Source organism: Capricornis sumatraensis, chromosome 5, assembly GCF_032405125.1.
Source record: "Capricornis sumatraensis isolate serow.1 chromosome 5, serow.2, whole genome shotgun sequence".
Lineage (NCBI taxonomy): Eukaryota > Metazoa > Chordata > Mammalia > Artiodactyla > Bovidae > Capricornis > Capricornis sumatraensis.
In genome coordinates this window covers 97497059-97525014 of record NC_091073.1, presented here as the reverse complement: position 1 = coordinate 97525014, position 27956 = coordinate 97497059, and the positions used below count along the sequence as shown (strand labels likewise).

At 50.0% G+C, this 27956-nt stretch overlaps 1 protein-coding gene across 3 annotated transcripts; it reads right to left on the bottom strand.

The window, feature by feature from the left end:
- Positions 1–9: 9 nt before the first annotated feature.
- Positions 10–27802, bottom strand: CCDC136 (coiled-coil domain containing 136). 3 transcript variants are annotated; one of them, XM_068973088.1, is made up of 16 exons: positions 27745–27802; positions 26846–26953; positions 25036–25287; positions 24878–24952; positions 18811–19134; positions 16490–16601; positions 15731–15899; positions 15341–15481; positions 14849–15004; positions 14397–14567; positions 13735–13920; positions 12013–12207; positions 11341–11568; positions 9406–9915; positions 8802–9029; positions 10–120 (listed from the first exon to the last, which is right to left on the bottom strand). In XM_068973088.1, exons 1-16 carry the CDS (start codon positions 27800–27802, stop codon positions 10–12), a joined length of 3024 nt encoding a protein of 1007 aa, XP_068829189.1. The 3 variants fall into 3 exon arrangements, with proteins under 3 accessions (XP_068829189.1, XP_068829190.1, XP_068829191.1); XM_068973089.1 differs by having other exon boundaries at positions 16490–16598; positions 18844–19134; XM_068973090.1 differs by lacking the exons at positions 10–120; positions 8802–9029; positions 9406–9915; ... (3 more) ...; positions 14397–14567; positions 14849–15004 and adding an exon at positions 4268–4369 and having other exon boundaries at positions 16490–16598; positions 18844–19134.
- Between the last annotated feature and the right edge of the window lie 154 nt (positions 27803–27956).

Here is a 27956-nt window from a genome sequence, read left to right as displayed (position 1 = left end):
GGCCTGCCATCACTCCATGAGGCAGAACTCTGTCTCCTGCGGTCGCATGTTGGGTAACACATACAGAGCCACAGCTGCAAGAGCCAAGAACACCACAGGCTTCCACATCCCAAACATGTTCTGTGGGGACCAAAGACAGACGGTGAGTGCCCAGCCTTCTGAACCCTTCCCTAAGCCAGAGAACGCCCTGCTGACTGGTGCTGAGAGACACCTCAGCAACATCATTATGGTCCAGTCTCTCTTACCTCCTGGGTGACCGCTGCAGACAATGAGGGCTTAGCCCCGGCACCACTAGGTATCTGGAACAACACTATGTGGATCACCTGAGTGGGCTGCCTCTACTCACGTCCCGTGGGGTGGAAAGAAAACCAGCCCCTGTGTGTAGGAGGCAAGCTCAGGAGCAGATTTTAGAGCATCCAAATGGTTGCCACAAAGGATTAGATGCCATGGCAGGAAAAAAGAGGGTAACTTTGGGTCCTTGGGAGAAGCAGAAGCATCATTAGCTTGATGGAGGAAAAGTGAACTCAAGAGTCAAGAAGAAGGATGATAAGATGGGGGAAGAAGTGAAGAAACTGCACCACGGAGTATAAGCCAACGTGAGGTTCTCATGCAGCCCAGACTGTCTGTGGAGGACAACGTCCTTGAAGGATGAATTCAAGGAAGCCGGTCACTGGCCCTGGGAGGCAAACACCAGGGTCATTAAAACACCTCCAGTCACCGGGCCTGGTGCCTGGCTTCCTGAGCATGTGCTGGAGTTGCTGAGGCTTCCAGACTCTGCAGACCACAGCAAATCCTGCTGATTCTTGGGACCGAAGGAAAAGCATCACTCAGGGAACGTGACATCTTGAACAAGAAAATACATATACTTGGGAAATTGTTCTTATTTTATATTCCTTTTTTTTTTTTAACTTAGAAGACAATTTGGATTTTGAGTCATAAGTATAATGGCATAAGGCATAAAGTAACAGAAGAATGGTTTTAGGTAAGGACAAAGAATAACTCACTACACTAAGGATGCATTTGCTCAGGGAAAAATGGGTCTAAGAAGATTTTTTTCCTAGGGAGTGCTGCCTTATTTCATTGTGGCATCACTGTTATACCTTTTAGGCGTACTATTTTCACATTTATTTTCTGTTTGTCCTATTGTTTTCTGTTCTGTTGTTTCTCCTTTCTTGCCTTCCTTGGGTTAATTTAAAAGTAATTATTGAATATTATCTTTTGGCCATACCTCTGTATTCTAAAAAGAGGATTTTTAAGCCAAGTATAAAGATCAAAGAAAATCTCCTACCTTTGTAGAAATAGGTACTGAGAAGAATAGAAGATATGAAATGAAAGAAAAGCAAAACCATGTTGGAAGTGCAAATACAGAGTAATTCATGTGAGAAGATAACTGAAAAGGGAGCTAGTAAAAACATTTACTCAGATGCTCACAACCTAACATGCATTGCGAAAAATGTCAGTCTGGGACTTCCCTGGTGGGGCAGGGGTTAAGAATCTGCCCTGCAGTGCAGGGGATGTGGGTTCAGGACCTGGTCAGGGAACTGAGATCCCACGTGCCGCAGAGCAACTGAGCCTGTGAGACCCAACTAAGACCCAACGCAGGCAAATAAATTAAGAAAAGAAAAATATTAGCCTAATGTTCTTAAAGGAGGAAAGAGCTGAACCCACAGATATGAACTGGTGGCCTTTTACACTGGGCAGAGGCGAGACTTTAGACTGGCTGAGGGGAGGGTGGGTGTGGATGTCCCTAAGGAGTGAGTCATGTCAGGCTTTCCTTTCAGAGTGCATTACTGAATTGACTGATTAAGGAAATCCATGTTTTGGGGACTTAATCAAGGTGTTTGACAAGATTTTCCATGCTGTCCTTGGAAAGAATATGAGAATCCAAGAGCAGGCTGACAGCAGCCTGCTGCATGAGCACTCGCGTGTGACCAGTGAGCCTGAGAGCCTGCAGACGGCCTCCAGAGGCTTGCCCTCCCCTCACCTGTAACTCAGGTGAAGACGAGATGGTGGCCGGTCACCCCTGAGCATGAGGTGAAGCTGGGAGTGAATGTATTTTGAAACCACAGGGCCAAGAGAAAAACAAAAACAACCTATAGGTGAGAACAGTGGACAATGGACTAGATTTCACAGAGCTGAATGGAAAATTCTGTCCTGGATCCAAAAAATCAACTCCAGGCAGAGGACAGGGAAAGAATGCTCAGCATATGCAATGTGCAAAGAGGTTTTATAAACAATACATGAAATAAGTTAGCAATGTGGTATTAGTTAGCAAGAGAGCCAATGAGATCTGAGACTGCACTAAGAGGCTGCTGAATGGTGTTTTCCTAATTACTTGGAAGTAACCAAGGAAAACTGCTCAAAATGAGGAGATATACAGTGAAACAGGATGAGCATTCTTTTTCATTTCTTTTTTGGGTCACACAGCATGGCATGTGGGGTCTTAGTTCCTCAACCAGGGGCTGAACCCACTCCCTACCTGCAGCAGAAGCACAGAATCTTAACTGTGAGACCACAGTGAAGTCTAAGAGATTAGAATTTTATCTGATGCTAATACTAAGACCTTAGAATCGGATTCACAACTTCCTGGCTATATTACATAACCTCTCTAGGACCTTAGTTTTACCATGTATAAACTGACGATAGCTACCTTGTTGGGTTGTTGCGAGAATTAAATGAGTTGATACTTACAAGGTGATTAGAACAGTGCCTGGCATATCATATGCATTATGCAAGAAGAGTATGCGCTCATTATTATTTTTGTGGTGTTCTATCATTTATAAAATATTTTCATATACATGAATTCATCTGTTCCTCATATGAGGAAGCCAGAGGACTTACCATCTTTCGCTTACATTTGAAGAGACTAATGTTCAGATTATCCATTTTGCCCAAGACAGACTCAGCCAACGTCCCTGCCACACTTGCTACTCAACTCTGAAGCCTCAGTTCCTGGATGGGGGGCAGCATACTAGGGCGCAGCCAGGCTCTGGGCTAACAGGTTCCTCCCAGAGGACCCTTACCCAGGAGTTCCTTCGGCTCCCTTGGACCAGGCCTGGTTGGGTGTGAGTTGGTGAAAGGTTATGGCTGAGTGCACTGGGTCTCATCCCACAGGGAGGGACTCAAAAATCCGGGAGTGTAGAGGGATAGAGTCCTCACACCAAAAGAGTTAAAGACCGTCTGAGAGGAGTAACTAGAAAGTCTAACAGAAGGGAGGAGACGGGTCGAAGAGAAAATAAAAGGTGAGGAGGAAAACAGGAAGGAGAGAAGAGGAAACAGATAAATGCTACGACGAATGGTCCAGCAGTTACTCTGAACCTGCGTGTGCTCTGAGCCAACTGCACTCCATTTACAGGGATGTTAGAAGAGAGGGTGGGCGATGGAAGTGGCAGGCGGAGGATGAGAAAGGAGCCAAAATGGGCCAAGGGAGAATAGTTTATGGGTTCTGGAAGGGTTCTACCTTGGGCTGGTCTACATTCTACCTCCTGAACTTGGTGTCCTGTTAACAGATCAGATTACGTGGACTGGTGCCCAGAATATATCAGTTTGGTTCCCTGAGAACACAGCATCTCTGGTGAATGGAAACTTTTCACCAATACCACATCCTCTTCAGAAAGTCTAGCTTGGGAAGCCAATCACAACAGAATCTGACCCCCCAAAAGAGATGTGGCTTTCTTTTTCTGATTTTTTTTTTTTTGGAGACCAGAATTCCCAAACCAGAGCACGTCTCAGTAGGAAGTATATAATATGGTGGAGTTTGATGCCAAGGCTGACAGACAACCGAGACTGCCCTCATACAAATGACCCTGGGGCTCACAGCTCTCCAGACCTCCTCTCTCACCCAAGCGGGGAGGCGGTAATTAATGGTTATAGTGAGAATTTAGCTCTAGGGCTAAACAAAGACAAAGAGCAGCCAGGCGAGCCTTGCAGTCAGACATCTCTCATTGGAAGTAGTTGAAGGGGCTCTGAAAGAGCCACAGGGCTGCAATCATCCAGATTTTTCCAAGCCAGAGGACAGGAACTCAAACTGTGTCAATGGTGAGCATTCCAACTCCCCACACATTAGGAAGACATGTTCCAAGATGTTATGGGCTTTGTGGTAGCCCAACGGGAAGCCAGGACTAACACTCAGTCATTACTGTCGCCTATTGTAAAATGGCAAAAGCAAACAGCAAGCTGCTGACAGAAAGGGTGAAGAGGAGAGGCCAGGGCAACCTGCAACCCCCTCTATCCCTCGGAAGGAGAGGACGCAATACCAGTACCTGCATTAGGACGACGTCTCGGCCCACCAGCACCAGAGCAAAGCCGATATGACCACCAGGCCTACGAGAGGCAAGGAGAAGATGGGGGGATCGGGGGTGGGGGATGACTGCAACATGTCAAATGAGGAAGAGGCACGAGGAGAGACCAGGAGATGAGAGATGGAATAAAAAGACAAACACACACGAATCCAACAGATAATGAAGATGATAAAACAAAGGGAAGAGAGAAAGAGATCAAAAGGTTAAACAACAGGTCAGCAAGAGCAGTGGTGTTTCTTTTCCACAACTCGGGCCTGGCTCTTCCCGCAGGTGGCCTACAGAAGACGCAAAATTGAATGGGTTAAAAGCAGCAGCTTAGGTCCAATTCGGGACCAGGTTTCTGGCTTGTCATATCCCACTTGTATCTTGTCAAGCCAGGGTTATCTGCAGCGAGACATTTCTTGTGGATCAGTACCTCTGGGAAGTAAAGCTCCAGGGGGTAAAGCTGGGCGCTCCAGATGTGCAGGATGTCTGCTCCGCTTGGGTCACTCTAGGAAGGGCAGTCTCCTGCCAGGCTGCCTGGCCCTTTGTTAGCCGCGTGTTCTGGCTGCTTTCCACCAAGTCTGTGTTCTGGGCTCTGGTCCCTACCATCCCCTAGGAGTCTGATGCTGTCACTGTGAGACAAAATGCACTAAAACAAGCTGACAATGGAGAAGGGCTAGTCGTGACTGCAACCATCTTCCAGAGAGAAACTGGATTTGCAGGTAGTAACACATATGCCGGAGAAGGCGACGGCACCCCACTCCAGTACTCTTGCCTGGAAAATCCCATGGACAGAGGAGCCTGGTAGGTTGCAGTCCATGGGCTCGCGAAGAGTCAGACACGACTGAGCGACTTCACTTTCACTCTTCACTTTCATGCATTGGAGAAGGAAATGGCAACCCACTCCAGTGTTCTTGCCTGGAGAATCCCAGGGACGGGGGAGCCTGGTGGGCTGTTGTCTATGGGGTCGCACAGAGTCGGACAGGGCTGAAGCGACGCAGCAGCAGCAGCAGCAACACATATGCCAGTATAGCTGCCTGTAAAAGAGGCAGGACCCACGGAGGCAAAGGAACATCTCCATAAGCAGACACAAGAAATGTACTAGATTTTGAAGTAGAAAAATCCAGGCAGCTGTCTAGAAAGATGGCACATGAGGCAAGGAGATCTGTGAGGAGGAGGTTCTGAACAGGCATGTGGTGGGATATAAAGACTTCAAAGAAATGGAACCCTGAAGGAGGGGCTGAGCTTACTCCTACTTCCCACATCCTAAGTCAAGGTCCTCTGCCAAAAGATTGACAGAGAACTGTAATTGGGTCCTTAGCCAGTGCCACAGACTGAACTGACAGAAAATTCCAGAAAACCTTACGAGTTGACTGGGACATCCGACCATAAGAGACTTACTTTCTTACCCTGTGTTCAAAGGGACAAAAAGAATCAGTACTATAAACTGAGGACTTCTTCAGATACTAATCAAACCCTTCAGAAATCAGAGCCCCCAGTTAACTTCAACCAGGGCAGAGATTCAGCTAGTATGTTCCTATATAGATGTACCAGTTGTTAAAATATAGAAATGCTTTTGTTCTGTTGGTATGTTACCCAGGACACTCCCCTCCAACCTCCCAAGATCTGGTAACTAGAGGGTTAGGGCTCTGGTTGGCCTCCTGAGATTGGCCAACGGCCCTGCTGTACAGATGGAATGTCCCAGCACTTCTGATGGGCTCCACCCCCTTCCTCATGCCTGTAATACTATATAGAACCCAGGAGGCACACCAGCCTCTCCACACCCCTCACGGCAACAGAAGTCAGCCCTAGGGGTGCACCCTGGGAAAGCAGGACTGGATAACTTGCCCTGGCTGACAGAAATGGCCATCACTGTCCTCAGCACAGCACTAGCAGAGGGTGAAGAACCCTCCTGAAGTAACAAGGGCTACCCCGTAGATGAGAGGAGGAGGGACTCCAACCAGCACACTGCAATTCCCAGAAAATGTGGTCCCCACCTCCACTCCCACTTCCCCAGTGTGGTGCCTCAGAGCTTGCCGGCCTCTGTTCCTGCCAAAGTCCATCCAAGGGCTGGGCCACCCCCAAACACTGGGCACTTGCAACCAAGAGCCCATTTCCCACACGATCTAGCCTTCAGCTATGGTTACCTTTTTGCTCTCAGCAAGTTTGAGGGGGTTGCTTTCCTCTGAAGCTTCTTCATCCTCCTCCTCCTCCTGGTCGTCTTCGTCCTTACCCTCCTGGTTGGGGAACTCTTCGTCTTTCTCCTCCTGATCGTCTTTGAACTTAACCTCTTTAGGACCTGATGGCTCAGAAACCATTCTGTCCTGGGACTCCTCCTTTGTTTCCTCCTTCTCTTCCTCTTTCTCCTCCTCCTTTGTTGGACCATCCAAAGATGTGTGGCTGGCCTTATAGTACAGCACCACCTCCAGACTCTGTGGGCGGGGGCAGGACCGGGGATGCTGCTATGACCTTCACGATGATGCTCAACCACCTCGGGAACACGTGCTTCCTGGTGTGTCATGGTGCGTACACAGTACTGTGTCCCGGGACCCAACTGATGCCCCTGTGCACCATGTGGAGGGTAGCCACACCCAACTTCTCTGTGCCTGTACTACACCTACCTGGGACCACACACCTACCTGGGACCACATGTCTACCCAGGACCACACCTACCTATCCGGCCATTAGCCATTTCCTGTAGTTCCCAGAGCTAAAGATCCTACACCTCAACTGCTGTTTCCTACCGTTGTATGGTGGCTCCCATTTTATCCAATCCTCTTCCACCTATGTGTACACAGGGCTTTGAATAAATTCCTTTCTTTTCATCCATTTGGTGCTTCTCTTGGGCATGTGATCTAGGAAAACCACCTCCCACCTCCCCACAAATGGCACTGGGCTACCTGAAACAGTCATCCAGCCTGGGGGCTAGAGCTCCAGATCCGAGTGGTCCATATTCTACCCTCCCTTTGACCTCACAAGAAAAGGGAGGACCAAACCACTACTAAGATAGATCTATGCTAGACGAGTTAAGAGACCCCAGAAGCTTCTCTATAGTGACCTCATCTGGTCACAACGGTGATGGAGATGAATTTTCTTCCCAGGATCTCTGGTAACTTCCTACTCGTCTGACTACTAAGGTTACTACTCACCTTCGTGGTCTCAAGGCCGCTCTCAGTACTCTCTACGCTTGGCTTGGCCACCTTTTTATTTTTCACCCCATTGGCGTTCTTGTTCATGTTCTTGTTGCCGTTCTTGCCCCTGATTTCCTTGGTAACAGAGGACTTCTTCTCTTTGAGCTGGCGGAGCTCTTCCTGGCAGCACTGTAGCTGCCCCTCCAGCTGCTCCTGCACGGCCAGGAGCCGCCCCTGCTCATCCATGCTGGCCTGGTACTGCAGCTGCAGCTCCCGCAGCTTGGCCTGCAGTTCCTTGATCTGTTGGTAGTGGAGAGCCCATTACCCGCAGCTGGGCCTACGTGATTAGTCTGGCCCCCACCTGGGGGTCCTGGCCTCAGAATCTCCCTGCTAAAGCCCGGGGGGAGGCAGATAATACAGAAAAAGTGAAAACCATGGAAAATTAGCCTCAAAAGCAGTTTTACAAAGAGGTTCTCCCTAACTTGAGGCACCTGACTTACAGCTAATGTGATAAAAAAAAAAAAAGGATGACTTAAATTACGTTTTTTCTATGAACTGGTGGGGGAATGACTGCTGGGCTAACTGAACCATGGGGCTTGATTACCTAGTGGTTTTTGATAGGAACTCCTCCTTTGCTCAGGCTATTTCTCTAACAGGTCAATCATTACTATAGGAACTGCGTCGTATCCTTCTGAGACCAGACTGGGCTCTTGCACCTTGCCCTGGAAACAAAGGCAACCGCCAACCCTGCTCACTACTCACTGGTTTTTGTCCTTCCTGGCTTCTGGCAGCACACTGTGGCCTCCGAGGTAGGTACCAACACTAAGCAACTGAGGCCCATGTGTTTCCTGCTCTCTGAGCTTCTCCCATGCGTACAGTGACCCCCACTGGACAGTGGACTACTCCTGGTCAGAGTCAATGCCCTCTATCCCATTCCTAGGGATGCAGAGCACTCTGCTTGGTATTATGAGAAATCCAAAAGACCTGGCCCTGTCCTTGAGGGGCTTACAACCTAGTTAAAGAGACAAGGTGGAATACACACAAACTAACTAAAGAAAATTGGCAGGTAAAAAAATGCAACTCTACAGAAGTGCTCTAGGACAAAAGAGAGAACAAAATGGCAGACGGGAAAAAAAATCATTTCAAGGGGTCTTGATGATCAGTAAATTCCAGAACAGCGGGCACCTGAGAAATGCCCGTCAGAGGCCCAGCAGACTGCCCTGCTGCCTGGAGTTCAGCCCCTACTCCGTCCCTCCACCAGGAGGATGGCACCTGAACAGAGTCAGCAGTGAGCTCCCGTCTCACCCTCAGCCTCTCTGAAAGGACTCCAACCTCCTTGGGTTCTGGGGACACCTATGAGAAGCCCTGCCTCGCTGAAATCAGTTACCTCATTCTTGTCCTTGTCGTTTTGGGAGGCGATGGGCTTCTCAAGGCCTTCCATGCACTCCTTGAATTCCTTCTCGCAGGCGTCCAGCTCCTCCTTGAGCTCTTTCTGCTCATCCAGCAGCTTCTTCATCCGCTGCTGCAGCAGCTTGTGCTCTTCCTGGCTGAGCTGGTACATGGCCTGCACACCCTGCAGCTTGATCAGCACCTTGGCGACCACGTCCTCAAGGTGCTGTGGAGGGCGAGGAGTGAGGAGGGCACCCTGAGGAGCCCCTGCCCTCCACCCGCTCTCTTCGCTGGGCCCTTTTTTCTCATGGGTACAAAACTCTGGCCGATAGGATCTGAAGCTGCCCAGGGGGAGAACACTGGATTTCTTCCCATGAAGAGCACATGACTGTGTTGATGAAAAATCCAGAATCTTAGACTTCCGTCCAGATGGAACTGCATCTCCATAGAAGTGGGGAGAGCACCTCATTCATTTCCTGACAGTCACCCAGCTCAGCTCTGAGCCCGCTGCCCACTTCACCTCTCGGGCCCTTCCCCGTGGCCTCTCCTAATGAGACAAGAACCACTGTCCCCTGTCTGACCGGACACCTGACTGCCTTTACCTCCACATCTCCAGGCTCGGCCAGCTCGTCGTCCATGCTGCTGCTGATGTAACTCTTGTGACAGGTGTCGGAGCTGCTGCTGCTGCTGCCATAGCTCCTCTTATAGGTGTCGGAGCTGCTGCTGCTGCTGCTGAAGTAACTCCGCTGACAGGACTCGCTGGCATCTGTGCTGCTTTCGTAGCTCTTGAGGAGGCTCTCTTCACTGGCCTGGCTGCTGCTGTAGCTCTTCTGGTAGCCCTCATCGTCATTGAGGTTGCAGCTCTTGTGGCAGTTCTCGTTGCTGGTGGTCGTGCTCGCGTAACTCTTCCTGTAGGAGTCCAGGCTCATCTTGATTGAAGGGGACTGGTCTTGGAGCAGCTGCATTTCTTCCAGACAGAGCTGCAGGTCAGCCTGCAGCCTCTTCCGCTCCTCCAGAAGCCGCTCCTGCTCCTGCTGGAGCAGCTCCTGCTCGGTCTCACTGGCCTCGTACAGCTCCTGCAGGGCCTGCATCTGGGCGATGATCATCTTGGACTGGCGGGAGTGGGTGGGGAGACACCAGCGTTACTTCAGACGCTGCGATCCTTCCAGCGGAACCCCTCCTGGTGAGGATGTCTGAGATCCCAGGTCAAGGAACGGCACACCTGGCCCTCCCAGCTCACTGTGGCCCAGGACTTCCACTTAGCCTGCAGGTAGCTGGCATGATTCAATTTCTTACTCACTGGAGAACATTTCCTAGGGCAGACACTCTGCAATTTCTGGGCTCTCACTTCCCCTGGATCTATGCTCTGGTAACCTCCTCTTTCCCTGGAGTAGCACTGAGTGGGTCTCAAGGTCACTCAGCCTCCCTTCTCTCTTCTTAGTCAGGTGGACCTATTATCCTGATCTCTGGGGCTCAGTCCCCTCCTCCACCCCCAATTCTAAAATCAGCCCTGGCCACGAACATGAGCGTACGAAGAACTCCTCCCTTGGAAGATGCAGACTTCAATCAGGGTCTCACTAAGAGTCCCTCTCCTGCCTCAATTCCAAATCTGGCTTCTGGCATGCTTCCTGGGCCCTCTGGGCCTGGCTCCTTGGCAGCTGATGCCCAGGATGAGAGCTGATCTGTTAAGGAAATATTTTCTATTTCCTGGTCTGGTTCCTGGTTTCTGTTATCCAGGCTGAAATCGGATGCCCCTGGAACCTGATCAACCAAATTGCACAGTTTGGACTTCTGCTGCTCCATGCACCTCTGCCTGTCTAGGCTAATATCTGGACAAATCGATCTCACTTAAATGGAAACTGTCTTCCTGCTCTTCCTTGCCTACACTGAGGCCTCAGACCAAATGCATGTCCCAATCCTGAACACACTTGTTTAGAAATTTCCACCAGTATGACCTCAGAGGCCTGACCACTCACTGGTGCTTGAGACACATGGATTCTCTAATCTAATGCCTCTGACCTGGCTGTTACTGCTGCAAAGTTCCAATCCAATGAAGACAGTGAGGTCAGTACCAAGAACCCCATATGATGGGAATTTCTGTCTTGGAAACAAATGGCCCCAGATATGCCTCATGTAGAACACCAAAAGGTTACAGATTTGGATCACTGGAAAGTGAACTTCTCAATTATCAACCAGCTCATGAGGAAAAGACATGTTTAGAGTCAGTCCTAAAGAACCCAAACACTAGGTTGATCTACTTCCAACTACATCTGGAAAATGAGGTATTAAAGAGACTGAGTTCAAAGGATCAGGAGATCACAGACGTCCTGGTCATCACAGTGCTTCAGCTGGGCATCCACCCAGAGGAGCAGCTCAGGCCAGCCCTAAAGCCGTGACTAAGGAGCCCATGAGTGGGCTTTAGCTTCCTCTCTGCTCCTGGCCCAACAGGCCTTCGGAACTCAGACCCTGCTATGGAGCCCCTTTCCCTAGCATGCTGCTACCCCCAGAACTGTCTCCCTACCTCTTGCTATGGTTACCTTGTTGTGACCACACTTTGAGGACTTAGGCCATTTGGGATCCTCGGGATTCTCCAACACTTCCCGGAAGCTGGACTCCTTGAAACGGTGCAGTGCTCCTTGCAGTTCTAACTGTTCTTTTACTATGTTCTCTTGGTTCTGTATCAGTTTCTTCTGCTCCTCCTGCATGCCTTGGTAGAGCATCTGCACTTCACACAGGTCCTGTAACTTTGTGAGGAGCTCCTGACTCTGTGAGGTGGAGTGGAAGGAAGTGGGCGCCACTGTGATGGTTACACGGAAAGACCTCTGCCTCCTTCCCTCTGGGGACCCTTCCCTCAAAGGAGGTGGCTTTGCTCAGCCCACCTGGGACAGGAAGGGAGTCTTTCTACACAGACCTGCTAGTGGAGGAGTAAAGACCTCCTGTGGGTGGATGTCTTTTGCTTTTTATAAAGTGATTTCAAGGACATTTTCTCCAGATGGACTAAATATCTAAAACGTTGGACAGATTCCAGAGTTGAGGATGTATTTCAAGATTTAAAGCCCTAATCGGCTATACTGAGCAGTTTTGTGAGAGGAGACTGGCGAGAAAGTGAGGAGTTAAGACAAAGTTCCGTTTGCACCCTTTCACGTCTCCTCAGGTCGCTCACATCCGGGAAGGGCCTCGCAGCTGACGGCCGCCCTGGCCGCCATTACCTTGTGGAAGAGACCAGACTTGGGGAGCGGGAACGTGAGCCTGTGCAGCTCTTCCTGTAGCTGGCCCTGCTCCTCCTGCATCCTCCTCTGCTCCTCCAGGAGCTCGCACTGCTCCATCTGCATCTGCGCCATCTCCTTCTGGCTGGCCTTGTAACTCTCCTGCAATTCTGTCAGTCTGAAGAGCAGCGCGTCACACTGTGGACGGGGCGGGGCACACAGGGCGGTCAGCGGACCACACCTGAGTTCCGTCCTGTGATTCACCAGAGTCTCCCGCCCTGTGGTCACCTTAGACTAATCACCCCAAGCCCCACTGCGCCCCCTAGAGGCCTAGATGCTGAACGGGAACCCCAGCAGGCGGCTCAGGGCTGAAGTTTGGCCGTGCTGGATATTTTGCCTACTAGTCCTCTCTGAGGGTGGTTTTCAAGAGAGTGTTGGCAATGCCCCTCCCTTCTTACCTCCCCCCTGCTTCTTTCCTCTGGTGAAGACCATTTTCCCACCGTGCTGGGAATTCTAGTTCTCCAGTTGTTTCTATAACTGATTATGTTCCTTACCAACAACGATGTATTTTCACCCTAATTTCCCCCCATTTTTGTATTCATCATCAGCTTCAAGAATCTTTAGAGAAGTATGAACTATTGCTGAGCTGGGGTTGAGAAGACTAAAGTAGCCTATGATTCCAAAAACCCAATCTTCTAATATCAGACTAGTCTCAATGCTCTTTTAGGACTAGAAAAAAGACCGGCTCTGTGTGCCAGCATCCTTCTCCCTTCCTATGGTCTCCTCCCCTAGTAGAGGAAGTGATGAGTGGGATATGGACCCCTTGGACCTCTCAATGCAGTCGGTGTGGCGGGAGGAGAGAAAGTGAGCCTGGGTGTACAAAGGCAGGTGGACTACTAGGGCAGCCCGAAAAACATCTCCAGCGCTGTGTCTTCGGAAGGCCTTCCCCTGGAGACACAGCCTGCTGCAGCAGGAGCGAATGAGTATTCTAGCAGTATTTTGCATCATGTGTTGACATTTTTCCATTTCCTGTCAGTGATCAGGAGCTGAAAGTACTCAATAAAGCTAACCAATAATGACTTGCCTTTTACACACTATGGAGAAAAGGGAAAGTGAGGAAGGAAGGCCTTATTCATCATCAGGATTTTTCACTAAAACAAAGTGAGGTAAGAAGTATTCTGCTCCATTTAAAAAGGGTAAGATTCGAGTTGAGAATTTAACTACTCTGAAGTCATGGAATAAATCCTGGAAAAGCCTAGGTTCTTCTAATAACCAATCAGCACTCAGGGCACCAACCATGCCTTCTGACAAGAGCGCCTACAATCTGCCTCAGAAAACTGGACCTTCTCTTTCTAGTTCTAACAGTCATAGTTGCGTATATGGGCCTACATGTATGTTCTCCTCCACAAATGACAGGATATCACTATAGTTCTAATAATAAAGTATAAAGTCTACACTCATGGAGTCATGTGTAAAATCTTCAGGTGTTCAGACTGGACCCAGATGTATTGATTCTACTGAGCTGTAGCTCAGGCTTAAAGTGAAGGTCAAGTCAAAGTTTTAATGTTAACAGCATGGGTTCTGCCTCTGTTCCCTGCCTTTCCACACTCAGCTGTGACAGGACAAGAGGTCCATCAAGCCTCTCGTTTGCACGACTTCATCTCTTGCCCCTCTACTTCCTCTCTCCAAGGCTCGGGAGACCTCACCTGTCTTAGTTACAATTACCTTATTAGCACACTTCCCCTTGTCTTCTAGGATGGACTGGGTGCTCCTGAGCTGCTGCAGCTCCTGCTGGCAGAGCAGGAAGTCCTGCTCCAACTGGTCATACATGTGCTTCTGCCGGTCCAGCGTTTCCTGGCTGCACTGGTACAGCCGCTTCGTCTCCTGCAGCTGGGCGTGGACCTCTGCACTCTGGGGTGGGGAGGCAGACCCCGCCATTATCCCCAGAGCCACATGGCCACACTCTCTCCTCTCGGGCAGGGGCTAAGGGGTCTTACCCTGTCCTTTCCAGGTCTGGGGTGGGACTCCCTGAGATGGACCAATCCCTAACAGGCTCTCCACAGACACTGGGGGCTTCCTCTCTGGGGAGGCAGGGAAGGGAAAGGGCCTCCTTTCTACAGTCCTTTCGGACTTGAAATCACAGGAAGCCGAGCATGTTGTGACCCTCTGAGGTCACCTTTCCACTGAGCACAGTCATAGTTGCGCATATGGACCTACATATATGTTCTTCATGAATGACAGGATGTGATTATGGTTCTAATAGTAAGGTAGAAAGTCTCCTCACCAACAGCTCCTCCACAGAACTACCATCCCTTTCTCCTGCGGACCCAGCCTCTCACGGGAGGGTCTGCCGGGCTACCTTCTCCCTCGCCTGAAGCCTGTTTTACCTTCTCGCTGCTCTCCTGGTAGGTGGTCACAACACCCCTGAGGTGCTGCACCTCAGCCTCGTGGCAGCGCAGAGTGTCCCGCAGGTGCTGCTGCACGTCCAGCAGCTTGTCCTTCTCACATGAGATGCTCTGGCACTGCAGCTGCAGCTTCTGTAGCTGGCACTGTAGCTCCTGCAGTGGAGGGGGCCTGGGGCAGTGCCTCTGCAGTCCTCCACCCACTCACTCTTCTGCTGGAGTCGCCCTCAGACACAGATAGTCTGAGAATCCACTGGTCCCTGCCCTGCGCTTACAGGCTGCCCTCTGGTCCAATGGGGGACTTGAGGGCAGCTGGAGTCCTGGACCTGTGGTGCCATATAGGTGGCAGCTGGAGCTATTTCAATGCTCTACTTTTCTCCCCACCCTGCCCAAACCTCTTGGCACCTAAGCAGCCCCTCATCTTGGGTTGCTGTTACCTTCTCACTCTGGCTTTCTACTGTGCTTTTCATGACTTTGAGCTGCCGGAGCTCAGCCTGAAGTTGTAGCTGCACCTTCAAGAGCTCACTCTGCTCATCCTGGCTAGCATCGTACTTTTGCTGCAGGGCACAGAGTCTGGTCTTCAGCTCCTCGTTCTGTGGTGGGGAGGATGTGGGAAGAGTGGTTACTCTCAGAAATCAGCAGACCCCTCTCCACACCAGAGTGGTTCTTTTTGCTGAGCGGACATCTTGAGGATCTCCCCTGGGCATTAGGGTTTAGTTTCTTCTCTGCAGCAGACGCTCCATCATGACTACCATTCTAGAATGCAATGCTGTGTGACTTCTCCACTTGCTCTCCAGTTGACCATATCCCTGGCTGCAGGCCAAGAATCAGTAGAGTGCAGCCCGCCTCTGCCTTCATCCTCCCTGGAAGTGGCAACTCCAATCAGGCCCTTCTGCCCTCCCCTGGTGCCCGGCCCTATCCGTGTTTACCTGGGTGACGCTGTGGGATGTCTGAAACCGAAGCACCTCATTCTGTGCACACTTTAGCTCCCTCTGCAGCCGCTTCTGCTCCTCCTCACTGGTCCGGCGATGGTGATGTAGCTCTTGCAACTCACAAGTCAATTTCTTACACTGTGTGGGAAATGGAACAGGAAGCCTAAATTACTACAGGGACCATATGCACTCCAGGAATGGACCTAGGCAGAGTATGGCAGTCCTTTTCCTGGAATATTCCATGAAAGGCACGCAAGTGAGACCCCAGAGTCTGATCTCTTGCCATAGCACCTGTCTCCCTTGTTAGCCTTGTGTCTAAGGAGATGCTGCTGACACAGGCCAGGAGAAGGTAAGAGCAAGGCAGTGAAGGAGCTGGCCTTTCCCTACCTTGCTCTGCATGTCATGCATCTGCTCCTTGGCTCCCAGTAGCTGCTGCCGCAACAAATGCATTCCAGGATCGGGCTCCAGGAAATCCTCTTCTGAGGTCTGAGACTCTGCTGACCTCATAGTCCGTAGCGTTTGGGACTCCAGCCACCTTTCAGTTGTTCTTCGTGTCCTGTAATTCAGAACCCCAGAGCTACATTTAGGAGAATGCTCTGCCCAGCACCACCTGCGAAGTATGCCTGGTCCTGATGCCTTCATTTTAGGCAAAAGACAGTTAAGGAGCCTTCTCTTGTGATTTACCTCTCAAATACACTTGAAGGATGACAGAAAAAGTCCCCAGCATCTCAACCTGCAAAGGCATGTCTGGTTCTGGGAGACCCTAAGGGTACTAGTCCAGTCAGGCTCCAGGCTGGGACTGGAGTCAAACCAGCTCCAGTTTGGAGGCAATGCGTCCTTTGACTGGATCAAGTCTGGGAGGACAACAAAGGAATTGCTTCTCCTCTGCTCCAGAGCAGAGCCAACCAGACCTAACTGCCTGGAGTGGAAGAAAATGAAATTTCAGAACTTGCCCAGCTCTAGTCCTGAGACATCTGGTTGGATCCCCATGCCTGCTTCTCAGCAGTATTCAAACCCTTCAGATACCACGGGAAGGACCAGCTCTCCCACAGTAGAGGAAGGCGGGGGAGCCTGACATCTGCCTTCTCTGGTCCTACTCAGGGAACAGCCCTGTCCTAAAGAGCCCTGTGGGCCTGTGGGCTGTACCTCTCACTCTCCAGATCTGCAAGCTGCCCTGTGAGGCTGCTGTTGCTCTCCTGCAGGGCCTGGTACTCCTCGTTCAGGAAGTGGTAGCGTTCCCGCAGTTGCTGCAACTCTTCTGCAGAGGACAGGCAGAGACGTGAGACCCCAGGGAGGAAGCACAGATGACCAGCCCCCAGTTTTCCAGACTAGAAATCTGGCTGTGGAAAACTGAAGTTTCTTTTTCTAGAGACAGATGAGATACCCCATGCAGAGGTTTAGAAGATGGGGCCCGGAAAGTTTCAAGTTGCAATGGGTCTTTGTCCTCTCAGTGTGCTGCCCATCTTTTCAACTTCCCAGAAGACTGGCCCTGGGTGTCCATCTTCAAAACTTCAACCAAGAGGGCTGGGCTTGGGGGGCGGAGGTGGCAGGGGAAATAAGCAAAACCAACCAAGACAGTGTCTTCAGATTTTCAGGAGCTTTTGAGGGTTTAATTAATTGTGAGGGTTTTTGGTTTATTGTATTTAAAGCTCCCATTCAACTGTTTATGGTTAGGGTCCTTACACTTTTAGTACAAAAAGCTGAGAGTGTGAACTGCCAGTCCTCGGCTTTCAGAGACAACACAGGCATCCTTGCATTTCTTGTTGTCCTTTTACTTCCTTTATCATCGCACCCAATCCATCGGCCTGCACATGGTCAAGAATTCTTTCTAATGATCTTTTTTATCTGCCGACGAAAAAGCCCACCACAACCGAACCCACAAATCATACATCCACAAGCATCAGCAGAGATCTGGTTAAAATGCCCCAGCACAGATCCTAAGTTCCATATACCAATACTCTTTCATGATGTGAAAATAGAAACACACATATCTGCTTTTTCATGATTAAGAATTAATTCTCTCAGAATACTAATTCTGCTGATGTTTAAAGAACACTAACTTGCTCCAATTAGAGCCCAAGGCCTATCTTTCCCGCTGTAAGAGTCAACACCCTGACATTCACTTTCAGTGTTCTTTCTTTAGTCCAATCAAAAGTCTTCGGCATACTCCAGTTTACCGTAGAAGGAAGGAAGGAAACTAATCTTTAATAAAAGCTAACCATGTGCTAAGCATTAGACCGGATGATTCCCGCCTTGGAGTTAGTTGTATGTGAGTGCTTTCAGCATACTAGGCATTTCATTTAATCCCCAAAATAGCCCTATAAGGTTTTCTTTCTTTCTTCCTTTTTAAATAAACTTTTAATGTTAGAATAGTTTTTGATTTACAGAAAAGTTGCAAAGATAGTGCAGAATTCCCTGGGAGTATTTTCACCCAGCTTCCCCTCTTATTAACATCTTTCCGTGGGTACATCTGTCATGAGTAAGGAATGAACACTGGTACATTACTGTTAACTAAACTCTATACTTTATTCAGATTTTTCAACGTTTTCCCTAAGGTCCTTTTCCTGTTCCAGAATCCCATCCAACTATAAAGTTTTATTAATCAATTTTCACAGCTATGGAAACCATGAGATAATAACCAGGCTAAGTTTATCCTGCTAATTAGCAGAGCTGAGATTCTGAACAGCCCAAGCCTTCCCACTGTGTTAGCCTCCTTCTCAGAGTATATCAGTCCAAAGGCGCTTCTGAGAGGCCTATTACAGCTCGGAAAACTTGCAGTTCTTTTGATTCCTTGTTGACTGCCTTTGCTTGACCTGGCCTAGTACAGGGCCTCCCATTATACTCAGATCATAAATCTAGCCTCAGAATAAAGGCAAAGTCTCTGATGTCATGAAGCCTAGCAACTCACTGGGAGACTCTGAGCAGAGCTCTAAGCTTTTGTGTATCTCATGTATTACTGGAAATAACCTCTGTTCCTCTCCAGCTGTCTTGTGCTCTGGTTTGTTGCCCCCTAAAACTTCTACTTGGGGTGAGCTGTGTGCTATGCTGTGCTTAGTTGCTCAATTGTGTCCAACTCTTTGTGACCCCATGGACCGCAGTCCACCAGGCTCCTCTGTCCAAGGGGCTTCTCCAGGCAAGAATACTGGAGTGGGTTGCCATGCCCTCCACTCAGATTCTTTACCATCTGAGCCACTAGGGAAGCAGGAAGGGCTTTAGCACAGGCAAATCAACAAATGTACAATGGCTCTGTGAGGAAGAATTCTCAGGGGACATCTCCATGGTGCTGTTTCTTATACCATCATAGACTGGTTACATGACCTCAAGCTTTTCTCTCTCACAGTCTTGAATCCCACCCAGAAGTTTCTTCTACAGGTTCCCAATTCATGATCTAAGCCCACCTTCTTGCAGCCTAGCTCCCTTTGCTTGATTTGACTCCTAGACCGGGAGGAGGGCTTGCTTTCTCATACCTTGCATCTCAGAGAAATCTGAGAGACTGAAACTATTGGAAGGGTCAGAGTTCTTCATGTCTATTTCTGCACGGAGGGAGGTGATCTCCATCTCATACTCTCCTCGGATTCGGTCCATGTCCTCGAGTTCATTCTGCATCCGGCAGATGTCCTCCTGCAGGGAGGCTATGTCACTGTCGTGTTCAGTCGCGGAGTCCTCCGCTGCTTGCCGCAGAGTCTGGATCTCAGCCCGGGCTAAATGCAACTCCTGTTCTACTTCCTTAAGTTCACATTCTTTTTCACGCTCTAACAGGGAAATTTCCTCCCGCAGGGACCGCAGCTCACCTGCAAAGCCCAAAGATGATATTGAGATGATCAAGAGGATAACCGACCATATTCTAGAGGCACAAAGTTAAAAGGCAGGTTTATTTCTTATCTGGAAACTCCTGACAACCTGGTCTCTACCCCATCAGAGAAGTATAGCTTCACCTGATGTGGAATAAAGGGAATACCTAACAGAACAGAGTCAATCTAGGTAGTGAGGTGCAACAGGAAAGCAGATCTTGAGGCTTTGCATGAAAAACAAATTAGGTCAAAAAAACAAACAAAACAAACCCCCAAAGACAAACAAACAACAACAAAAAACAAATTAGGCTACCCCAAACAAAAAGTATTAGGTACTTCTAAGAAATCACCTAACAGTTAAAGACCAGACCTAATTTTCAGCATTTTACTTATGCCCTGCTGCTGCTGCTGCTGCTGCTGCTGCTGCTGCTGCTAAGTCGCTTCAATCGTGTCCAACTCTGTGTGACCCCATAGACGGCAGCCTACCAGGCTCCTCCGTCCTTGGGATTCTCCAGGCAAGACTGCTGGAGTGGCTCGCCATTTCCTTCTCCAATGCATGAAAGTGAAAAGTGAAAGTGAAGTCGCTCAGTCATGTCTGACTCTTCACGACCCCATGGACTACAGCCTACCAGGCTCTTCCATCCATGGGAGTTTCCAGGCAAGAGTACTGGATTGGGTTGCCATTGCCTTCTCCGACTTATGCCCTGAGTCTTCCCAAAAAGTATCTTACTAAAAAAACACTTATAGACTATTCTCATCTATTCAGTCTGGGAGCTTAGAAATTACAGAGGCTCAGATTTTCCACAAACTGCTTGTGTAAGTACTGGTCCCAAAACAATGTGTATTTAGAGCTCACAGCTGAAATTCAAATGTAAGCTCACGGCAAGGTAATCAAACAATGGGGAAATAAACTAGATGCCAATCAATAAGGGATTGTTTAAACTGAAGAAGATGAAATAGAATATTGGCTTCCATTTAAAAGAAAGTGGCAGATCTATAGAGAAAATATGAAAGGGTTTCCATAATATACTAACTAGAAAGAAAAATGAGCTGTAAAATACATGGTATTATCTCATTTTTGCAAAAATATTTCTATGTATAATATATAACACAAATATATAAAGACACAGAAAAAGGTCTGGAAAGATAGAAGTCCTCAACTGTAAAACACCGTTGCTGCTAAGGAATGATTCAGCATGTGAGAGGGACTTTTACTTTCCACATTATATATATCACTGCTTTGATACTTTTCACAACAAACCTATATTTTATAATATGTTTTAATGTACAAAATAAACATGTCAGAGCTCTCAGTATCTGTGGAGCATCTCAGGGTTTCTGAACAGAGGTACCCATTGGGAATCAGGAGAACCTAAACGTGGAGCAAGAGTAAAAGATATTGCCACCAATACAGAATTCAAATTTAGGGGGTCAGGATTAGGAAATTAGGATTGAGTTAAGAGGGTCAGGACCTTCCCACAAACTCTTTGCAAACCCTCTCCCTAATCTTTGCCCCCAACTCCCTTCAGATTTCAACCTTCCCTAGCCTCTCCCCCGACCTTCTCAAAAAATTAAGCAAAGTCCTTCATTAAATGCTCTCATAGCCCCTTGTACTTTGCAGTGTGTGTTTTATTAAAACGCTGGCCTCCCCTTCACTTGTAAGCTTCATGAAGACAGGAATCATGTCTGTTTTGCTCACCATTATAGCTCCAGGATCTGCCAGAGTCCCTAACATAATGCACTCAATAAATATTTGCTGTATACATGCATAAATGAGGCAGGGGATACATCTAGTTCACAAACTTTTACTGAGGACCACAGGTGCAGAATTGTTTGTTTCGCTATATAAAAACAAAAACACTAGAACAGAAAATGGAGGTTTGAGAAGAAAAACTTGGACATACTACAGACATAAATGCTGAGCCGATGGGGAGCCCGGAGGCATGGGGGAAGGTCTCTAGCCCTACACTGCCAAGCTCACAGGTGCGGTTCTGGGCACACCTTTTCCCAGTCTTCCTCTCTCTACAAGCATCCTAGCTGTCTCCTCTACTTAGTCTATTCAACAAGTATTAGTTGATCACCTCTGTGCCAAGCCCAAACATCTCTGCTCAGATTCTCTGACTTCCTTCCTTTTTGAAGGAAACAAAGTCCTTGTTCTTTTTACTACTGAACAGTCTGCCCCTTGGAGCATATAGCCTAGTGGGGGAGACACACAAGTCATCGGCCATTAGGATAAAGGCCCGAGTGGGTTTTCTGTCAGAACCCTTCACTTCCCCACTCTGCCCCTGATGTTCAGGTTCAAGTATCCCTGAGGTTTTCCTCTATGTCTTTAAAAAAAAAAAAAGGACATTCTCAGATCCACTGAAGAATGGCGAAAGGTCCCTCTCAACCTTGAAAAGCTCTTAATTGGAAACACAGGGGCAGGGAGGTGGCGCTTGCAGAGGGGTGGAGCTTGCGGGCACCAGGGAGGACCTTATGGGGAGGCTGGGCGGGGCTCACTGGGGCGGCCTCCCTAGGAGCTGGAAAGGCCGGACCGGGCTGCTGAAGAGCCGGCGCCGGTTGACAGTGAGACTGGGGCCGTCGGGGCGACCCCGAAGGCCCTGGAGCCGGGCGAGGGGCACAGAAGAATCAGTTCTCACTCACTGGTTATGGCCTCCATCTCACTGGCCCGCCCCTCACCAAGCGGTCTCTCTTGGGGGGCCTTCCCGCCGCCGGCCGGTCCCAGCCCCCGAGGGGCTGTGGCGGCCTGAACGGCCTCTCAACACCAGCTACCTCTGAGGCCGCGCGCGCCCCCTCTTGGCGGAAACGGGCAACGCGCGTGCGCAAGGACTCCTCCGCGGGGTGGGGTTTGGGCGCCTTCCCCAAACCTTCCCTCATAGCTCAGTGGGTAAAGAATCAATCTGAAAGGGAGGAGACCCAGGTTCGATTCCTGAGTCGGGAAGATCCCCTGGCAAAGGAAATGGCAACCCACTGCAGAATTCTGGCCTGGAGAATCCCATGGACAGAGGAGCCTGACAAGCTACAGTCCATGGGGTTGCAAAATTTGGACACGACTTAGCGACTAAACCACTACCACCCAGACCTGCAGCATCCGCCCACCGCCGCCCCATCCCACCCCTGCGCTAAGGTGAGGTCTAATGCTCTAGCAGATCCTTTCTTTCACCATACCAACATGATCCAGTGTGACCCATCCCCCAAAACCAAAACACCAGCTGTCCCCTGACTTCCTTTCCGTTGTTTCTCTGCTTCTTTCCAAGACATGACTACTGGAATTATGTGTACTCACCTTCTCCATTTCACTTCCCCTTTTCTCTTCAAGCTCAGTACAGTCAGGCTTCTATCTTCACTGAAACGTCTCAGAGCCCTCCGTCTTGCCCAATCCAATGGCCATCTTACTTAGCAACTTTTGACAGTGCTGATCACTGTCTCCTTGAAGCACTTTCTGCGCTTGGCTTCCAGGTCACCAAATGCTTCAGTGGTTCCTCCTACTTCAGTCTCAATTCATTTCTCCTTGCCTGTGAGACTTTTAACTTCCAGAGCATCCCTGGGACCAGACCCTTTTCTCTCCTTTTCCTGAATCTCTCCATGTGATTTCACTGTGATCTCCCATGGATTCAAATGTAATCTATATGCTAATGATGCCCAAATTTATATCTCCAGTCCTGACCTCTCCCCTGGTTCTAGATTCATATATCCAACAGCTTCCTTTAATATATTTACTTAGATGTCAATAGCCATTTCAAACTCAACATGTAGAAAACATGTCTTAAAGAGTTCTCTTGGCCCTGAAATTTGTTCCTTGTCAAGTTGTTCCCAATCCAGTAGATGACACTGGCATCTCAAGGCAAAGTCATCTTTCATGCCTCTCTTATCCCCCCATCCAATTCAGCAAGTCCTGAGAGCTCTAAATTTCAAATTGCATTCTCAATCATCTCCATTTCTACTGCTCTAATCCAAGCAACCACCATTTCTTTGCTGGACTATTGCAATTATTTGCTGACCAGACTCAACTGTTTTGACTCTCTTCCTGTCATTCAATTTCCACAGAGTAGCCAAAGCATTCTTTTAAGAATGTAAAGTGGATCATATCCCTCCAGCCCTGGCTAATACCCTCCCATGTTTTCCACTATACTTAGAATACAAGTCAAACCTCTCAGCTGACTTATAAAGTCCTCTGTAATCTGAACTCTCCCACTTCTCAGAACTCTCTCTTAGCAAAATCCTCCACATGCACTTTGCTCCAGCCACGATGTCCCTCAAACACATGAAGCTTATTCTTGCCTCTGAGCTTCTGCAGTTGCTAGTTCACCTGCCTGGTGTGCATGTCCCTCAGGTATTCTTCATGATTCAGGTCTTAGCTCAAATGTCCCTTTCTCAGACATTTCTAACTACTTTATCAAAAATATACTTCCATCTTACCCCCATCCATATCATATTGTTATATTTTCTTCCTAGCATTTATTGTTATATTTTATTCCTGAACTGATGGTGTTTGTCTGTTTTCTGCCTTTCCCATCAGAATGTACTCTTCATTAGGGCAGGGATCTGATCTATGTTGTCCATAGCTAGTCCTCCAAGTATACAAGCAGTCAATAAATGGTTGATAAAGCATGTAAGTCAGCCCTATTTTACAGCTAAGGAACTGAGTCTCAAAAAGATAAAAGTGACTTGCTCAATATCACAAAGCTTGTTATGTGCCAGAACTGGGCTCAAGAATCTAGGTGACCTGAGAACAATGCTCACACTCTTTCCCCAGAGCAACATGGCTCCTGCAGTTTCTCTCCCTCCCTGAATGGCAATCCACTCCAGAATTCTTGCCTGGAGAATCCCATGGACAGAGGAACCTGGTGGGCTACAGTCCATGGGGTCACAGAGAGTCGGACACGACTAAGCGACTAACACTTTTACCTCCCCTCCCACCTGAGCGCCTTTATTGTCTACTTTTCCTGTTTTATTTTCTACCTTTGCTTACGTCTTCTTTCCCTCCTTCTCTCCCACCTTGGCTTGCTCTCTCCAGGCCTGCTTGCCAGCCTTCCTTATTTTTCCATTTATACTTCTCTTTTGGCTTGATCTCAGTTCTGCCTGGAGAGTCCCTGCAGTTTTCTAGGGCAGCTCCCCCAAATCTTCCCAAAGCCCACAGATGTAACAAAACCTGCCTCTTTATTTCATGGCACAGTGGACTGTAGGATGCTTGCCTTGCTGCTTCCCAGAGACATGGGCGTTAGAAAAAAAAAGGGCTTTGGGGGCCACTAGCTCGGTCCTAGGTAGCAAGAGAAACGTTCTCATCTGCTTCCCTTAAAAGATGCACTGAGTCCCCTCCTGTCACTTCTCATTGGCTCACCACTCTTCCCATGATGCTCTTGGAGGGATGGGGGGAAAGGTAATATGGTTTGTAATTCAACCCTGACTACATACCCCTGGCACTAACCAAGAAAACAAAGAAAAAGGGATGAGAAGGGGAGAGACTGAGGGGAGAAGAGGGAGTTAGCTTCAAGGAAAGGGGGTGAAATGGGAGGGCAAAAAAGGGAAGGAGGAGGGGAACAGAAGAGTCAGTCAGAGGTGCAAAAAAAAAAGGAAATTAAGAGGGTAATGGAGAGATGAGGAGAAAAGGGTAAAAATAGTAGAAGAAACTGAGGAGAAAGTACCGAGTTCGGCTCCACTGGTCTGCTGTGCCTCTGCTAAACCCTCAAGACACAAGTACTCGGATGACCGCCTACCCGCCAGTCCAAGTGCGAGGACTTACCCTGGAGCTGCTGGATCTGCTTAGTGAACACCTCTGCCTGCTGGGCGCTGGCCAGCCGCTCGTCCTCCAGGAGCCCTGCAGGGACAGGGGAGCTGATGTCAGGGTGGGGACCCAGTGCCTTTGGGTCCAAGCCCTCCAGTCCCATCGCAGGTGCTCACCCTGCAGCTCCAGAGAGTCATCCTCGTGCTGCCCTGCCAGCTCCCGGGTCTCCTCCAGTTCTGCCACCAGCCGCAGCACCTGAGCCCTCAGCTCCTCCAGCTCCGTCTCCGTGAGGCTCAGGCCTCGGTGCTTGCTGACCGACAGGGAGCCTGCGTTGCCGCCTTTCTGCCCTGGATCATCCTCTTCTTCCATCTCTTCCTCCTCCTCCTCCTCCTCTTCCTCCTCGTAGAGAGCTGGGAGTAACACTTCCCCTAGGAGAGACCCCCGCAACATCCCGCCAGCGAGTAAGAGCCTACTTTCTTACGCAGTCCTTAGAGGGCCCTCCACCTCACTGTCCTTAGAGGGCAGAGATGGTATAATAGTGCCACCTGGTGTCCCCCAAGGAGCCTCTGGGCAGCACCTGCATGCCTGAGGGGCCCTGAGGTGTGAGAGTCAAGTTTGGAGGTATCCATCCCCCTCGCAGGCACTTTCTGGACCAATATTGCCTCTGGGGCCTCCAAGGACTGCCTTCAGGTGGACTGAACAGCCAGGGACTGGCTTGCACAAGGATACCTTGCTTCTTCTATCCTTGTCTCTGGGCACAAGTAGTCAAGAAAGGATTCAGACACTGGGTGTGTCTTTAAGCCAAACAGGGCAAGAATTACAGTTTGGGGGTTTGTACAAAGTTTACAAACGATCCAGGTGGCTTGTGAGAAACTAGCCTTTCCATTATACGAAAGTGTTGCCTGTCAGTAGGCAGAGAAAGAGAACATCTGAATGAAATGATCTAAAGGATTTACTGGACAAACACTGGGGCCCTTCCAAACATATTCCATCGAATAGACTTTTTGAAATTTTCTACCAAGTCCACTTTTCTTTTCCCTGCTGAGTGTCTGGGGGTCTCACTTCCTCCCCTGCTGACCACAAGGCAGTTTTTAGGGGGAAGTCATAGGTTGTACTTGTGTGTAAAAGAAAGCCTGCCATTTGAATGAGTTAAGAAACTGGGGTGTGTTGGTCCCCAGTCTATGGCTGGCAAGCACCCCCTCCTTTACTGCAATGCAGTTTCTCTAAATAGCAAAACCTTATCTGGATGGCAATTGTTTTAAAATTCTGAGTCTCTGGCCTGGTTTTGTCCAGTAACCACAGCCTAAGATTCATCTGGGACCCCTGGCATCATCTGTCTCCCCGGGGTCAGTGGGGGGGGGGGAGGGGCAAGATTGTCCACACTAGATGTGCACAGGGACCTGGGGACCCTTCACAGGAAGTCCTGGCAACAGGACTGGCACCCTTCTAGCATTCTCCTGGTGTTGGCAGCAACTGCCAAGTCGCATGGGTGTGGTGGGAATACACATGTGTTGGGAGGTTGGCCTTTTCAGCAGCCCCCTTCCCAGGCTCCCTCTTTCAGGCAGTAAGATAGCCTAGAGAACCAAAGCCACCAGGCTTCCATTTGAAGTCAGTGGTGGCAGCACCAGAAAGACAGTTCACATGCTCACTTCCCTGCTTTTCAAAATAAGAGACAGCTTGGGATCTGGGTCGGGAGGCAGAGAGAACAAACCCCCTGCTGAAAGGCTGCTTCAAAGCTCTGTCCAAAGAGGCCTCTTTCTCTGTCTGGCAGCTCCCTCGGGACACACAACCTGGTTAGCTGGTGATTAGAACCCCAAAAGGATGTACCTTGAACTTCCCTCAAAACCTGAGCCCTGAGGAGGGCTAGTGGGTGCTGAGCTGAACTAGGGGGAAGGTGTGTGTCCTGGCTCAGAGTTCTGGAGGGTCAGAGGGAGGAAGGAAAATTGGGTGAGGGAGAAGGGAAGAAAGCTTTACGGGAAAACTCACCCTCCATAGCTTGCATCCCCCGCCGTTCCAAAGACCCCCAGCGTTGGCCCTTCTTCCTCTCACAACCCTCTGACACCTCATAGGAGCCTAAAGTGGTCACTGTGGGTCCTGTGAGCAAGGAGAGAGAGGGACTGTGGGGTGCCAGGGTGGCTGGGGTGAGGCAGGGAGGGGAAGGGACACACCTTCTAGCCCTTCGGAGCCCTGGGGGTTTTTATCCCGGTGGAAGTATTTGGCTCACTCTGCCAGGCACTGCGACTCCTCTCCCCAAGCTGCCCCTTAGGCTGGGCCTCTGGGGACCCCGCCCTGCCCTGCCCATCCTCCTCTGCAACCTGTGTTCCAGGCTCCTCTCCCTTGCACAGGTAGAAAGGGTGTGTGTCTCTTTAGCCCAGAGGGGACAGAGGGGTAAGATGGACAAGGATGGCAGAGGGTGGGAGCAAGTAAACAGGCTGAAAGGGTGAGGTAGTGCGCCTAAGGGGAAGGTGGGGAGGGGGCCGGCGATGGCTGGCGGGGGTCGTGTGGACCGGACCCCCTCCCCTCCCCTCCATCTCTCCCTAGACTTCGTCCACCCCACCCGCGCCCCGCGCTCAGAAGCTTTAGGGGTGCGAGCGGGTGCAGGATCTATAGAGCCCCTAGGGCTGGAAGCAGTATGAGGCTGGAGAGTCGAGATTGAGAAGGCTCAGGGCAGGGAATGCCAAGGAGGATGCGGCCGGTGTGGGGAAGACCCAGCCGGGAAAGATGGAGACCGGGCCCGGGTGGGGGGCGGGAGGGAAGGAGGAGGAAGACTTCGGACGTCAAGGTAGGGAGTAGCGGAGGGGGGAGAGGCCGTGGGGGTCTGGGGGGAGGAGAGATGGAGAAGAGGAAGGAGAGGCAGTGGAGAGGTGAAGGAGGGGCGCTCTGACCTGGGCCCGGGCAGCTCCAGCCCGAGGCGCCCGCGCCGGCCCCGGCGCCCGCCTCCATGGCCGCTCTCGCCGCCGCCGCCGCCGCCGCCGCCGCGAGGCCGGGTACCGGAGCCGGGTACCGGAGCCGGGTGCGCAGGGGAGGGAGGGCGGGCCGGCCGAGGGGGCGGGGCCTGGCCGGGCCACCTGACACCGCCCCCGCCGCCGCCCGGAAG

Bases quoted from the DNA above. Each gene is read 5' to 3' on its own strand.
- CCDC136 (XM_068973088.1), bottom strand. From the start codon at position 27,802: ATGGAGGCGGGCGCCGGGGCCGGCGCGGGCGCCTCGGGCTGGAGCTGC. The intron at 15,005-15,340 runs GTAAACACGGAT...TCCCCACCACAG, and splicing joins CATCCCACAGCGTCACCCAG to AACGAGGAGCTGAAGACCAG. The intron at 121-8,801 runs GTAACTGATTTC...TGGTCCCCACAG, and splicing joins ACGACAAGGACAAGAATGAG to AACATGTTTGGGATGTGGAA.